Source organism: Pogona vitticeps, chromosome 4 (genome assembly GCF_051106095.1).
Source record: "Pogona vitticeps strain Pit_001003342236 chromosome 4, PviZW2.1, whole genome shotgun sequence".
NCBI lineage: Eukaryota > Metazoa > Chordata > Lepidosauria > Squamata > Agamidae > Pogona > Pogona vitticeps.
The window spans coordinates 13,515,910-13,531,420 of record NC_135786.1 but is presented as its reverse complement, the minus strand read 5'-3'; the positions used below and the strand labels follow the sequence as shown (position 1 = coordinate 13,531,420).

At 38.7% G+C, this 15,511-nt stretch overlaps 1 protein-coding gene across 1 annotated transcript in view; it reads right to left on the bottom strand.

The window, feature by feature from the left end:
• The window catches only part of SYCP2 (synaptonemal complex protein 2), a 55,990-nt gene that overhangs the window by 11,253 nt on the left and 29,226 nt on the right, over positions 1-15,511 (bottom strand). Inside the window, exons 22-33 of the mRNA XM_078392126.1 lie at positions 14,640-14,764; positions 10,859-10,895; positions 9,069-9,142; positions 8,928-8,985; positions 8,392-8,447; positions 7,920-7,971; positions 7,130-7,304; positions 5,716-5,780; positions 4,979-5,155; positions 2,623-2,824; positions 1,478-1,719; positions 442-627 (exon numbers count right to left, since the gene is read on the bottom strand). Of these exons, the coding sequence (XP_078248252.1) occupies positions 442-627; positions 1,478-1,719; positions 2,623-2,824; positions 4,979-5,155; positions 5,716-5,780; positions 7,130-7,304; positions 7,920-7,971; positions 8,392-8,447; positions 8,928-8,985; positions 9,069-9,142; positions 10,859-10,895; positions 14,640-14,764 (1,449 nt within the window). The remainder of the gene's footprint in view (positions 1-441; positions 628-1,477; positions 1,720-2,622; positions 2,825-4,978; positions 5,156-5,715; positions 5,781-7,129; positions 7,305-7,919; positions 7,972-8,391; positions 8,448-8,927; positions 8,986-9,068; positions 9,143-10,858; positions 10,896-14,639; positions 14,765-15,511) is intronic.

Here is a 15,511-nt window from a genome sequence, read left to right as displayed (position 1 = left end):
TTTGAATGCATGCAAATGCGAGTAGATAAATAGGTACCACCATGGTGGGAAGGTAATGGTGTTCCGTGGCTAGTCGTGCTGGCCACGTGACCATGGAAACTGTCTTCGGACAAACACTGGTTCTACAGCTTGGAAACAGGGATGAGCGCTGCCCCCTAGTGTCAGACACGACTGGACTAAATGTCAAGGGGAAGCTTTACCTTTACTAATCAGAATCTGCATCCACTTGTTTGGGTTAGCTATTTCTAAAAGGAAATAAGAACTCTGAAAACAATTATGTACTGTATTTAAAATTTGGAGTTATGGTATATATTCTCAAAAATCAGAGCAACATAACATTAGCAACAACATTTTTTTTTTACCAAACCTCAATAACTGCAAGCCTATATTATTTGAAAGTATTCTTTCAAAAAGGCTAAAATGGTCTCAGCTAACATGTACCTCTCTTGGTTTTTTCACCAGACCTCCCAAAAAATCTTTCTGTTCTATATCAGATGATCTGCTTAAAGAGCAAATTTTTATGCTCCCTGCTTCACTGGGATAATATATTTTCTCCTGAAGTTTGGAAACCTCTTCATTTTGGACACTGGGAACTTTTTTTCTCGTAGTAAAAGGACTAAGGTTGGTCTATATAAAGAAAGAAAACATCAGTAAAATGACTAGAAGGATAAATATACATGCATATACTGCCAGATAAAGTGATTCTATAGATTTCTGAGGCTGCAGTTCTATGCATATTTACCTGGGATACATCTACTCAACTGAGTGGAGTTTACTTGTGAGTAAACATAGGAACGACTGAACCTTGTGGTGCAGTGGTTAAACTGCTGTACTGCAGCCAAAACTGTGCTCACAACCTGGGGTTCAATCCCAGGTAGCTGGCTCAAGGTTGACTCAGCCTTCTATCCTTCCAAGGTTGGTAAAATGAGTAGCCAGCTCCGGGGTGTGTGTGTGTGTGTAGCCTGCATAATAAACCACCCAGAGAGTGCTTTAAGTGCTATGGGGCTGTATATAAGCAGCACACTTTGATTTGATTTGAACACTTAAACTGTGGGGTCATAGTCTTAAACTAGTGGGGTGTAAGCCTCATTGAACTCAGAGGCCTGTGTTGTAAATTCAACTGGGAAAAATTATAGCACTATCATTTCTGAGAAATTGTGTAGAGCAGGATGACCAAAATATAGCACCCCAGATGTTGCTAGAGGGTAACCCTTAATTGAAGCTCTAGCCAGCACAGTCTGCAGTGAGGAATGCTGTGATCTGTGATCTGACATCTTTAGACACACAGTTTTTGCCAGGTTACTAGGAATGTAGGCATAATTTTTTGGCAGAAAGAGCCACTGAAGCCAATGGGAGTTACTTCCAAGCAAACATGCACGTGTGTGATTTCTACATCTCAAAAGAATTGAGTTTTAATGCAAAAATTAAAAAGTTGCAGTGGAAATAATTGTTTAAAATACATATTGTAAAAGTGTACCAAGGAGACTGGACTTAGAACAGGAGGCAACTCTTCAGTTTCAAACACCAGCTTTCTGCCTTTTTCAGGGAGCTGCTTTAATTGAATACTCTCTCCATTAATTTTCCCTAAACCAGAAAAGGTTTTGTTGCCTGAAGATTCCACATTTTCAGGTGTTAACTCCTGAAGGCAAGGTGATGAAGATGATACTCTCAATGATGTATGCTCTTCCATAGATTCTTCCTCTGCATATTTCTCACAACCTAAATAAGAAAGATTTAATTTAAAATATTGGCTATAATTTGATGTAACACTCAAGAATGGTTCAGCATTATAACTATGAGCCTATATATGTCACAGGCTTGTGTTCCCCACTCTGCTAAAAGGGCAGAAAGTACATGCTTCTGTTATGTATCAGCTGCAGTTTAGCATGTTCATGGAACCCTACCTTCTGATGTAGGGGGAGGACTTCTATGACATTTCACATTTGCTCTGCAACCTACCATTTGAAACCATAAGCAAGTTCAAACATGTTTATGAGTAATCTTGCCTTTCTCACAGGACGGTGATGATTTTACCAGCCGCAACGATTTTTAGTAATTAAAAACTCCTGTCCCACAGCTCCCATAGGTTTCTCATAATGAACAGGATTGCGAACTTTGGGCTGAAGGGGGGAACATTTGATTTATAAAAATTGCCACTGCTGAATAACATCATCAACCTTACCCAACATAAGTTATGCCAACAGGGTTTCACCCAGTGTCACCCACCATCACCACCAAGTAACTTACAAAAAAAATAGTTCTGCTATCTTCTGAACTCATAGGCAAGACTGATACTAGAAGAACACCAAGCTATTTTCTCTACATCAAGAAAAGAACTCTGGGAAGTGTCACTTCCTGCTAACTAGTTCACTGATTGAATGTTTTTCCTGCTGGTTCTGGCCTATTGGTACCCAGCCCCATTAGAAAGGTAGCACTGGATCTGTATAGCAGCAAGCCAATGAAGTTGCTACAGTGCTCTCGTGGGATTTAATACTGGTTATCGCAAAAATACTAAGTAGTGCAAGTTTATAAATGTAAAAACCTATAAAGATGTTAATTTTAGTTATTTTGTTTACTAAACATTATCTAAAATTAGAAGTACAGCTCAAACATAAAACTTACACCTCATTTTCTCAAGATAAACTGGACTCTCAAATGAAGATGGCGGTGATAACTCTGTCTGGGTTTGTGGTTCACAACCTCTTGATTTAACTACCCGTTTTGGTTGTTTTACCATTTTTTCTTTCTTTGTCTCAGTCAAACTCATATGCTGTTGTATCTTTGGCTGATTAACAGTGTTATGTTTTACAGGTTTATGTTCTGTCTGGAAATAAAAACACCTATCAGACACCATTAATGGACATTAACTGGACATTTTATATTAGAAGCAAAACACACAGTTATAATGGTAATTTAACTTGACGTTGTTGTTGTGGGAGTCCAACATGACTAGGGTTACAACGGCCATTTTTATTATGGTTGGCGTAAGCTTATCCTGGTGCATTCCACTTTGTCCTTCACTCTCCTATACTAATCTGCATTCTCCTGTACTAATCTGCATACATTTTTCTTTTTTTATTGCATTCTTCTCTTCTGCTGGAATTACAAAAGTCTTGTGCTTTTTACATGTAATGAAGATCCCCTGAACTTTTATACCTGTACTTGTCCATCCACATAGATTAGCAATGCAGAATGTGTGTCCCTCCATATGCTGGATTGGAGCTCTCATCATCCCTCATTCAGCTGATGGAAATGACAGACCAACATCTGGAGGACCACACATTTCCCACCTCTAATATGCATGGGCCACATACAAGATCTAATATAGGTGACAAGTGTTGCTAACCTACTACTGGATAGGGATGAGGATGCACAGGGGTGCCTCTCCATACCACTCCTCCCCCGTGCTTTCAGGTTCTTACAAAACAGTTATTTGTTGGAACGTCCAGAGCATGATCTTGCTGGGGAAGAAGGCAGAAGACCCATCCCTGTGCTCTTCCTTTCTCTGCACAATCAGGTTTTAAAAGCCAATAAATCTTCTTACTGGCAAACTGTTGGGAAGTTAGGTATCTGAGGAATAAGACCACGCAAGGCAGACCTCACAGCTTTGCAGCACAGTCAGTTTCTCAAAAATGTACGGTCACTGGACTGAGTGGGAGTCCTGGACCTCAGACCAACCCATAGAAGTTGTGGGGAGGAACACTCAAAAGTAAGACGGATTTCAACATCACTCTCAAGTTAGTGGACCTGATGTTGTTTTTATTTATATTAACTTATCTTCCCCCACATACCCCTAACTGAGGCAATTTATTATGTCAGCTCCAAAGTTGATGTAGCTCTAGCTCCATTTTGGGAAAATGAAACTGGAGGTAGCTTTGGACTCTATGAATTCATGGTCTTTCTCTCCCTCAATGAGGCCTCGGAATGCCTCTTTTCTGAGTCCCCCACTAGCAGGTTACTGTTGATGACACTGTAAATATTCTTCGCTATATATGGCCTTCTCATTGCACAGCATCCTATAGCTCTCTTCACTTGTATGAGTCACAGGTTAAAATCCTATTGGGATTACATGTTGGTGTAATGCACATGGCATAACCCTTGGAGACAAATTGCCTCAGATTAAGAAACTGCCATAGACATTAGCTGTTGTGCGCTGAGTCATGCAACTTCATGCTAAACAGGTAATGATTCAAACCAATTCCTTTAGGCAATTCATGTCTAATACTTATGCTGTTTTCATTATGCTTGCAGGCTTTTCTGATAGGATCTTGACTACAGAGAAATGAAGAACAGAGGGTGTTAACAGTCTGGATACAGTTTTCATTTATAACACTGAGTTTAGACACAGACTGTATTTCTCAGTGTAATACTAATTTATATTATAGCTAACAATAGCTAAGATTTGCAAATTTTGTAATTATTTGCTAAGAAACTCAGTTTTACATTAGATATACAATAGGTAAAATCGTGTTCATGTAGTTACAGTGGTGTAAACTAGAGTTGGAAGCTGGATATAATCAATGAAAACAAATTGAAAGTTTTCTATTACACACATAGCTTCCACATATCTTTCTAGTCCTGAGGCTCCCAAGTACTCCCTTTTGCACGTGTGTGCATGTGTGTGTGTGCGTGTGTGTGTGTGTGTGCATGTGTCCCAATCCTGACAATGGTGATTTCACAGCAATTTCTGACTACTGCAAGCTCCCTCTGGCCCCTCCCTCAAATCTCCTGAAAAAGGGTGGACTTAGGAAACTTTCAATTCATTATTGATTATTTCTGGCACCTGGATCTGTTTATGGTGCTGTAAGTACGCAAAGAGGATTTTGTCCATTATTATTCTAGCTTAGTAAACCTTTTACCATCAGGCTCATGGTAAAGTGGAGGCAGAAATTCATTCATCAATATTTAAATTGCAAACCTGAATAGAATCTATATTTTTATAATATTACAGTAAAGTACTGTTTAAATGCTCTTTTACCATATTTTTCTTAATGAAGTCTTCTAAAGGTTCTTCTTCTTTTTCACTCTCAGTCTCTGAGTTGGAGAGTTCTTTATAACATTTTTTTGCTTGTGCTGCTCTTCTGGGTCGTTTTGATCTGGTTGGTTGTATGATTTTCTCAATATCATTGTCACTTCGTTTTTTAGAAACATGAGTCTTCAGGGAAGAAAAATGCAGACATACTGTACAAACTGTAAGCACTGTGTCAATATATTAATGAAGACTTTTCTATTTATTAAATATATCCTTACCTTCTGGCCTCCTATAGAATACACATAGCAATTTACAAAATAAAGCACGGGGATGAATTAAACACCTGATTCCTAGAAACAGTTCTGCTTGTGTAAATCAAATGCAATGTTTGGCATCAGATAATCTATATGCACTAGATTCTCACCACATACTGGGAATTTTCTTAATAAATCCAAAGTGAGCCTTAGGAGTTTGCCAAAGAGAGCTTTCAGTGAAGCTATATTTGACTTTCCACATGAGATTGCTACACCAAAGAAAGGGACAATCAATCAAAATGATAGTCAAGAACTCTACAGTTAGGTTTACATCAATCCAAAGTTTGGGGAATATGCTTTTTAAAAAGCAACTCCCAATATTAAATAGCTGACTAAATGAAATTGTCTAAATAACAAGTTTATCTGGATCATATTTTGTGTGATCAGATTTAGCCTTATTGTTTTTAACATTTCAAAGTCTTACTATACCTTATTAGTTATAGATTCCATTTTTTTAAACCTTTCCTTCATGGGTGGTGACATAGAGCTTTTATCTAAATAAATAAATAAATAAATAAATAAATAAATAAATAAATAAATGAATGAATGAATGAATGAATGAATGAATAAATGAATGAATAAATGAATAAATAAATAAATGTGACAATACAAATATTTAAATCTTGTTACTCTTTTTATAGAGACACTTCAAAAAACATACACCAGATCACATTAATAAATACAGATATATTTATGTGAAATCATGATGTGACAATGATTTGTGGTGAGTGAATCTATTCCTCCTGCTTAACAGTTTGTTCTGGTTCAGGTTTATTGATTTTAAACATGACAGAACTGAATTTTCAAGCTAGAAGGGCTGGAAGCATTTTTGTGATACTTCTATTTCCTAAAATGCTTCATCAATGTAAATTCCAAACACAGTAAGGCATAATCAGGCCTTAAGCAGACCTGCTGTCCTGCAGCCTCTTCTGTCATAGTGATGGGAAGTCAATCAGAAATTTATTAGCTCCTATGTTCCTGTTTCTGAAGTCAGAGCTTAAGGCTTTTTAATATCATGAGCATGACAGTAGTCCAGAATAAAACATTGCTTAAACTTTTTAGAACCTGCAGAACTGCAAAAACTGTTATCCTGTCCCTAATGGGAGCTTTCTGGCCAGACAGTGAGCAGAAAAAGACAGGAATAGGTAAGAGTGAAAAACAGAAACAGACATCCCTAGGAGATCTTGAAAGAACGAAGTGACCCACTAGGGATGCAGAAAAAAAATCCAGGAAACCTAAGGCCTACACTATTGTTCAGATTCCCCCAGTAGCAAACCACTGAGATAGTCCAGTTCTGTTTTAACTAGTACAACCCAATCCTGTTTTTATCCAATGAAGAAGAGCAGTAGGAAATAGTTAAACAAGCAAACATCTTCCCAAACAGTCAAATGAAAATTAATTTTGTGCCTCCTATGTGGCAAATTTTAAGCCTTGCCATAAAAGAGTGTTATTCCTGTATAATTTTTTTGTGTGTGTACGATAGGTGAACAAGAAAACGTGTTTGCACTGGAAATTAACCCAATAACCCAACAGTTACTGAATTTTTTTTGTATGTTCTTTCTTTCAGATTGGAATGTATGCTGAATGCTTCCAATTTGCTATCCACTTTTTTGTTTTCCATGTTAGCGAGCATATTCTGATTAGGATTTTGATAGACTGAATCTCTGTAGCATGGAATAGCACTATAGATGCCCAGTCTACCCCTGGTGATCTATCAAGGCTATTGAGACATTTAATATTATGCAACCTGCATTTTTCTTTGCATATTTCTTTGCACCTTTACAAATAAATAAGGGTAAAATAATGTTTTCCAACTTTATAATACAATAAACACCTTTCCTACTTGCTTCCAGTGTTTCAGATTTCTTCTGCTTTCTGATTCTGCTGTAGTCAACCAGTTGAGGTTTAGGCTTTCTATTGGATTCTCTTAGCCAGCTAATATCTGTCTTAGTGTCATCACCTCTACATTCTGTGTCTGTGTCACTAAAAAGATGCTTCTTGCTTTTATTCCTTCTGTTCTATAAAACAAGAAAATACTAATTAAACATTCATTTGCCATTAAGTTTGAAGGAACCAGTACAGCTCAATTAGTTATATGACTGAGACCCTAACAGGGCCTACTGAAATTACTGAAAACCAATAATCCACCATATTGTACACTTCAGGATTAGAGCCAGAAATAGATTGTGAATTGTATGTTGTGTCTATGTAACACAGAGACATAGAAAGAAAAATAAAAGCAGTGAGTTTCTCACATTTCAAGAGCATGTACAAGAAAACTGTGTAAACCATTTGCAAAATAAACTTGAATTTAGATGAGGCTTGTATTTTGTAGTCACCTTTCCTCATTCATCCACATCCAGATGATGTTGCCTGCTATTTATTTTCCCAATTAATCTTTCATATTATTTAAAAGATTGGAAAAGAAGGTGCAAAAAATGGACCTTTGATTGTTGGTGCTAGGAACCTGGCATCTGAAAGCAAACTTGGTGAAACTGCCTGAGAGTAGATTAACAGATTATGCTCTTTAGTTAAGGATTTTTTTTCTAACTTTAACAGTGTGCTTTCATAAAATAGCTTTAAATATTTACTTACTACTTTTTAAAAATAAGACATTCTCTCTTTTAAAGTACCTTATTATTTTGCTTCTTTTGGTTTAAACTTTTTCCTTCAGTTTCATGATTCCTAAAAGGGATAAGAGATACCTCAGGGTAACAATTACATTATGTTATGCCATCAAGTCAGAACCCACCTCCAGCAACTCTAACAGAGCTTTCCAGATACCTGAGATATTTAAAAAGTGGCTTTACCCATTTCTATCCCTCCCCACTTGAGTATCTATGCCCAAGCAGGGATCTAAGTCAGTCACTCTGTCCACTACATCATACTGGGCAGGCATGCCTCTTAAATACATTCTCCATTTGGCTGAATGTGGTTTTTTTGTCTGCCATTTTTACCAGTCCAACTAATGAATGGCCTCTCCAAGTGTTAACATTTTACCTTCCAACATGCCAGGCCAAATTTATAATCTTACTATTATCAGATAACATTATATTCAGTTTGGGCCTAATGGTCTTTCCACTGAAGGAAAATAAATATGCTTACATCTTCATTGAAAAATCTGCATCAGCCTCCAATTTAGTGAGATGAAATTCTTGTACCTAAAATGCAAATACATATATAAAAAAGCCACCACCATTACACTTCTCCTTCTGATAATTTGTTCTACCATTCTCTTAGTAAATATCAAAGCCCTATTCAGTTGTTACATATCTAATTGCTGGCAACATGTGTAGAGAGCACTCCTAATACTTATCCTCTTTATTATTGTTTCCTCCATATGGAGAACGACATGACTGAAGGGAAGGATCCTGCTTTCATACAGGTTCTATCTGTGAAGAAGTACACTCTTGAAAATTGGGGTAGTATCAGAAGAACACTGGCATATCATATGGTGGCAATAATGTAATAATGAATTATATGACCATAGTCTACTCTTTACTATACAATGGTACCCGCAAATCAACTGCCTGAGACTAGCTGCTACACACCGCAACAGTGTTGACCATAAAAGTGATTGTATAATTAAAGGTATCTGTTTATAATTATTTCCATATTATTTGTTTCAATTATAATCTTACTCCAAGCTTTATCGTAGGTTCATCAAATCCACTTAGGTTAAAGTTGTAGACATCATTCCTATTAAAAGAGAGAAACTTGTGTAAAAGTTCTTTTAATAACTGGAATATGATTCAGCTTGGATGAAATTAATGTTTACTCACGTAAGATGCTTAGCAGTTACATTAAGGAGTGTAGTAGTTTCCAAATTTCCATAACTTCTGTTCAGACTTTTTTTCTAGATGTTAAAAAATAAGAAACACAGATCTTTAACTCTCAGACTCTTCTACCAATACATAATCTTCTTTCAGGTCACAATATGTTGTTTATTTATTCATTTATTTACATTTGGATCCTGCCCAACTAGTAGCGAACGTTCTTTTTAAAACACTATTCAAAGTGGCTTGTAATATTTAAATACTACAGTTTTGTAACAACAATAATATGGGGTAAACCAAGCCATAATATTGTTACTGAAATCAAACATATTTCCATCCTACATAGGACATAGAAAAAGGTGTTACTTTCTAATCTTAGTGAGAAGGAAGGATGTTATGGAATGAAGTAGGAGTCTCAGGCTTCCTTGACTTCAACATGTAAGATTTTAAAGAAAATCATCAGAAGAAAAAAATGTGCCTGAAATTAGATTCACAACTGGTGCAGATGTTGCAGGACTGATGCAACGTGATCCCTTGAGCCAGTACACAATTATTCTTGCAGTTGTATTTGTTGGAGTTATTATAACCAGCATGCTGCCTATAGTGGGTGTAGCTGTGAGGCATCTTTCTGACTGGGGTGACTGTCAATCTATCCAGCATTAACCAGATGTTCCTTCTCACCTCTGAATTAAAAGAGAGCCATGCTTTTCTGCAGAGTATTTCCTTTTCCCTCCTTTTAGTCAGTTGGAAGTAGTCAGTGTTTGTTGTGAGTTTGCTATTGAACTGTTCACAACTGCAAGTAATGAAACATTCTTATCCTTTCTCCTGCAAATACCTCAGTGTGAATCACTGAGGTCTTAAGTGCCAGTTACTGAGATGGGGCAGACTTTCTGGTGAATTTGTAGCTATTTTCCCCTGTAAGTCTCTGTCCTTTTACTGCGTAGCAAAAGGAATTTTAACAGAAATTCAAAACCACAGAACAATATTCTGGGCAAAATGAAACATCCAAAAGCTTTCCAAATGCAGCATCATATATTGTACATTGCAAACTGGCTGTAATTTGACCAGGTTAAATCTTCTCAGAAACAGGCACTATTAGGACATGAACCTCAGGTTAAAGGCACTCCTGACCATCAGAAATTTTTGGTTCCAAATGAAAACTTGATCTGTTCCAAAACAGAACAACCAGCAGCAATAAAACCAGTTGTCCAAGTCTGTGTTGGTCTTATCTATATTTTTCTGCCATCTGCACAACATTAATGCTCTCTAAGAACAATGACAAAATCCTTTCCATACTTTTTGTTCCCTTGCGAGACATGGTTCTGTGGGAAGATTTTAGCTAAATGGCCTTTCTCAGTGGAGATTCATTTCCATTGTGAGAGCTTCCTGTTGGAAGCTTTCAATTAGGCTGCCAAATAAGGCCCTGGTCACATGAGGGAAGTGCTAGTTTGTCACTTTTTTGCCTGATCACATGACACACAATCAAGATAGAGACGTTTTCTTGGCCAGCAATGTAACTGTGGAACATTTCCCCATCACCAGGAGGGTTGTGTTATTTTGTACCTTTGTTCTACTGGTGCATTCCCTACTGGGATTGCCTGTCTGTACGACCTGCCCCATCTCTTTTCAGAATTGAAGTCAGGAAGGTGGCCGCTGTTAGTACTTCTGATTAACTAGGACTTTTAAGTATCTAATTATTAATCAGTGGTTGACCTAGTGATAAATCAATTTATAGGAATCTATTTTATTCAAACATATATATATTTAAATACATGTCCTTATACTGACAAACGTACCTTACTAACACTGAAGCCAGATTTTTTAAAAGATGTGCTACAAGACAAAATATATAAATGTATATCAACCATCTTCATTTGTAAAGAAACTATTCTAGACTACTATATTTTGTAAAATGAATATAGTTGCCATTTATGCAAGATCAGCAAAGTACTACTAACAATATTATTTGCAAAGTAAGTCCTATTGTGAGGACAATAATGGTGCAAAAGGCACAGAATAAATCACATCTCACTGTCTCACGGCAGGAAAATTCCCTCATCCTCAAATGTACAGAAAATTTTGCATTGCTTGATACAGTGGTGCCTTGCACAACGAGCGCCCCGTAGAGCGATGAATTCGCTCTACGGTGACGCTTTTGCGATCGCTAATGTGATCGCAGAGTGATGCCCCCAATGGGCGAAAATCTCAGAGCGAAGGTTCGCTTACCGACCTTCGCTTTGCGACCCGCCGATCAGCTGTTCCGCAGCTTACCAAGGGCGCGAAAATGCTGCGGCCGGCTGTTTCGGCTGTTCCGGAGGCCATTTTGGACCCGCCAGACAGCTGATTGCAGCCATTTTCGCGCCCTCGTTCAGCGAGGGGAGGGCGCGAAAATGGCTGCCGGCCATCGGAGAAGCATCGCTGAACGGTGAGTACAGCAGCCGATTGGAACGCATTAAACACTGTTTAATGCGTTCCAATTGGCTTTTCTGTCCCGCTCAGCGAGGCACCGGGACGGATTAACCTCGCTGTGCGAGGCACCACTGTACTTTGATTACTGGAAATCCAAATTTAGGAGAGTTAAAAAGCAGGCATAATGCTAGAAAAGACTATAATGTTAAGAAAAGCTGAATGTAACAGGAATAGAAGAAGGCCAAATATGAGATGGATTGATTCAGTAAAGGAAGCTATAGTGTTGGGATTGCAGGGCTGTTAATGATAGCACATTTTGAAAACTGCTCAAAGAATACCAAGGATTGGAAGCAATTTGACAGCACATAACAAGAACAAAATGGCAGGCCGGGTGGATAGACAGAGGAAAGATTTTATGAAACAGACTCAACTATAATTGGCAATTATAGGCCCGTCGCCAATGTTTCTTTAATGAGCAAAGTGGTCGAGAGGGTGGTGGCTGATCAGCTTCAGGCTCACTTGGATGAAACAGATGCCCTGGATCCATTTCAGTCAGGCTTCAGGACGTGCCACAGTACAGAGATGCCATTGGTCGCCCTGTATGATGACCTGTTGAGGGAGGTTGACAGGGGTAAAATGTCTCTGTTGGTCCTCCTTGACAACTCGGCGGCCTTTGATACCGTCGACCATGGTATCCTCCTGGGGAGGCTCTCCGAGTTGGGAATCGGTGGCTCGGCACTCGCCTGGCTCTGTTCCTTCTTGGGGGACCGTCCCCAGAGAGTGCAGCTTGGGGAGAGTGTTTCAGCCCTGTGGAGTCTCAATTGTGGGGTTCCACAATGCTGTTTAACATCTATATGAGGCCGCTGGGAGGGGTCATCAGGGGGTGTGGGGCTTCGTGTCATCAATAGGCCGATGACACCCAGCTCTACATCTCCTTTTTCACCAACTGCAGGCGATGCCGTCCTGTCCCTACAGCGCTGTCTGGGAGCCATACTGAAATGGATGCAGGAAAATGGGCTGAGGCTGAATCTGGACAAGACGGAGGTTCTGAGGGTGGGTGGCCCCGTGGTTGGCGGCTTGGGTGACTCATGTTTGGGGGGGTGACCCTGGCCGCGAAGAGTGGGGTCTGCAGCCTGGGCATACATTTGGACCCGACATTCACCACGGAAATGCAGGTGACGTCGGTAATCTGCACCGCCTTTTTCCACCTCTGGCAGATCACCCGGCTGCGGCCCTATCTCGACACAGGGGTACTCACTACCTTGGTGCATGTGCTCGTAATCTCAAGATTAGACCACTGTAACACACTTTACGTGGGGCTGCCTTTGAGGCTGATGCAGAAACTCCAGGTGGTGCAGAATGCGGCGGCCAGACTCCTCACGGGAGTGAGAAAATACCAACATATTTCTCCAACTCTGGCCGCATTGCATTGGCTGCCCATTCGTTTCCGCATCAACTTCAAAGTCTTAATGCTTACTTACAAGGCCCTAAACGGTTTAGGACCTCGATATTTGGCGGAACGCCTGCTCCCACCAAGGTCTACCCGGATCACCCACGCGAGTCAGGAAGTGAGGCTGAGGAGCCTGACACTGAGAGAGGCCCGGAAGGAAAAGACACAAAACCAGGCCTTCTCGGCGGTGGCTCCTCACCTCTGGAACAACCTCCCTTCAGAGATTCGTGCGGCCCCTACACTGGGAATCTTTAAAACCCAATTAAAAACATGGTTGTACATCCAGGCCTTCCCTCCAGTCAATACCTGATTTCTTTTCTATTCCTTCTTATTTTATTCTCACTCTATTTTATTGTAACTGTATCAAATGATTATGTAATGTTCTTGTGTTTTATTGTTTTATCCTATACTGGAAGCCACCTAGAGTGGTTGAGTAGACCAGATAGGCGGGGTATAAATCAAACAAACAAACAAACAAACAAACAAACATTTTTAGCTTAGGGACAGTATTGAATTTTTAGATGTCCTGTACCTAATTTGTAAAGAAAATTTGTACTTAATTTAACATATTGCTTGATTTGTATATAAAAATCAACTTTTTATTATGTTTTAATACATGTTGTTCCACATTGTGCCTTTCATTGGTAAATGATTTTACATTTTCTCTGAAATGTATTTATTTTCCTTTGATTTCTCTTATGTAATCACAAAACAGACCAGATCATCTGCAAGTTAAATAAATCTTTGGGGTCATGTCTGGTTGATTTTAATGTTTACAGGCCTAAATAAGTATTTTACCTATGGGGAGGTGTTTTCGCCAATAAGTATAACAGTATCAGCTTCATTCCACTCATCATTAATACCTTGCAATAAATTTTTATCTGTAAGACTATTTATTATTTTTCTCTTCTAAAAGTAGAAAACTTTGGGATCTCACGATTGTTGAGCTTGACTGACTAGCTACAGCATCTATAACTTAGAGATAAGCATGGTTCACCAATCAGTTCAGAACTGGCATAACCCATTTACTGCCATAGTTGAAATATTTTAACCAAGAAGAATCTAGAAAAAAAGTTCTTCTCTGGAAACTATCCTTCCCTTTTATGTATTTACATTCAATAATGGCTGAAAACATGGTGAAAAACACTTTCTCAATCAAAGCATGAAGCACTGCAGTTGGTTTTGTGACATAATGGTGTATCCAAATTTGATTGGCTATGTGTCATCAAGACACCACCACACTGGCAAAGTGATTTCTAATTGACTAGGTCATACTGCCAGCAGGATGGTATATAAACCAACAAAAAAAGAAGCAAAAAGCAGTTACTAAGAACAGTGACAAACAGTTATGAGAAAGACAGACGTATTTAGTCCCTGAAAATTTCCCTTTCATGTCAAACATTTATTTTGGTAGAGTATACCACACCTCTAGTTTAAAGCATTCACAAGGATGCAGCCCATTGCTGAAATGTACTATTTCTTCTTGATTTGCTTTAAAATGTGTATTTTGGATTAATTTTATGAGTCTTCTGAATGCTAGTTGGAACAGCAGGTAAAAATAGTCAAAACGATACATCCTATGTATCTAAAGTCTTGCAGCACATAATAGCCACTTTATATGTTACACTTCTGATTCCTAAAGTTATGCATAAGTATGAAATACTTCACTACAATTGAAGCAATAAAACTATTATAAAAAGGAAACACACATATAATACCTCTTCTCAGAAAATGTCTGAGACATTTTTCTTGTATTTTTCACACCACTGTTTTGTTTGTATCTTCCACTGATGTTATTTATTAACATTTCTGCTGCTTCAACTATTTCTTTTGATTCTGCTTCCTGTAAGATTTTGGAAACAATTTATCATATATCTTAAAATACAAATGCCTGAAATTTCGTATGTTTTACAGCATAATTCAGAAAATCCAACATTTCTGCTAAAATCCATGTCATCTGAAAAATACATTTTCTCCTCCTGAAAGATCTAGAGCAGTGGTGTCGAACTGTGGCCCTCCAGATGTTCTTGGACTTCAACTCCCAGAAGCCTTCACCACCACCTCTGCTGGCCAGGATTTCTGGGAGTTGAAGGCCAAGAACATCTGGAGGGCCACAGTTCGACACCACTGATCTAGAGAAACATTAAGAGAACTGTTACAATACATGGCGAATATAAGCAGGTATAATACTGACTTCAGTAGGCCAGGATTTCAGCCATGATCCCTGACAGCCTTTACCCAAAATTATACAAGGAATACTAAGCCAGCAACCCAACAAGTGGCTCGTTAGTTCTTCAAAATCAGTATTCTTCTGAAGTCTCGCTCTCATGTTCATTATCCCTAGCTTTTTCCCTAGGGTTTCCAAGTCATGGTAGAAATCCTCGTCTATGTACTGGCTCAACAGCCTTGTCAGGGATAGACAGGATGGAGAACATAGGGGCTTCTAGACAACATAGTATCATATCTGACAATTGGCTATGCTTACTGGGGGTGATGGGAGTTGGAATCCAACATATATAGGGCCACAGCTTCTCCATCTTTGGCATAGAATCTAGATCTAATAAAAACACGTAACAGTGGTTCTCTGAGT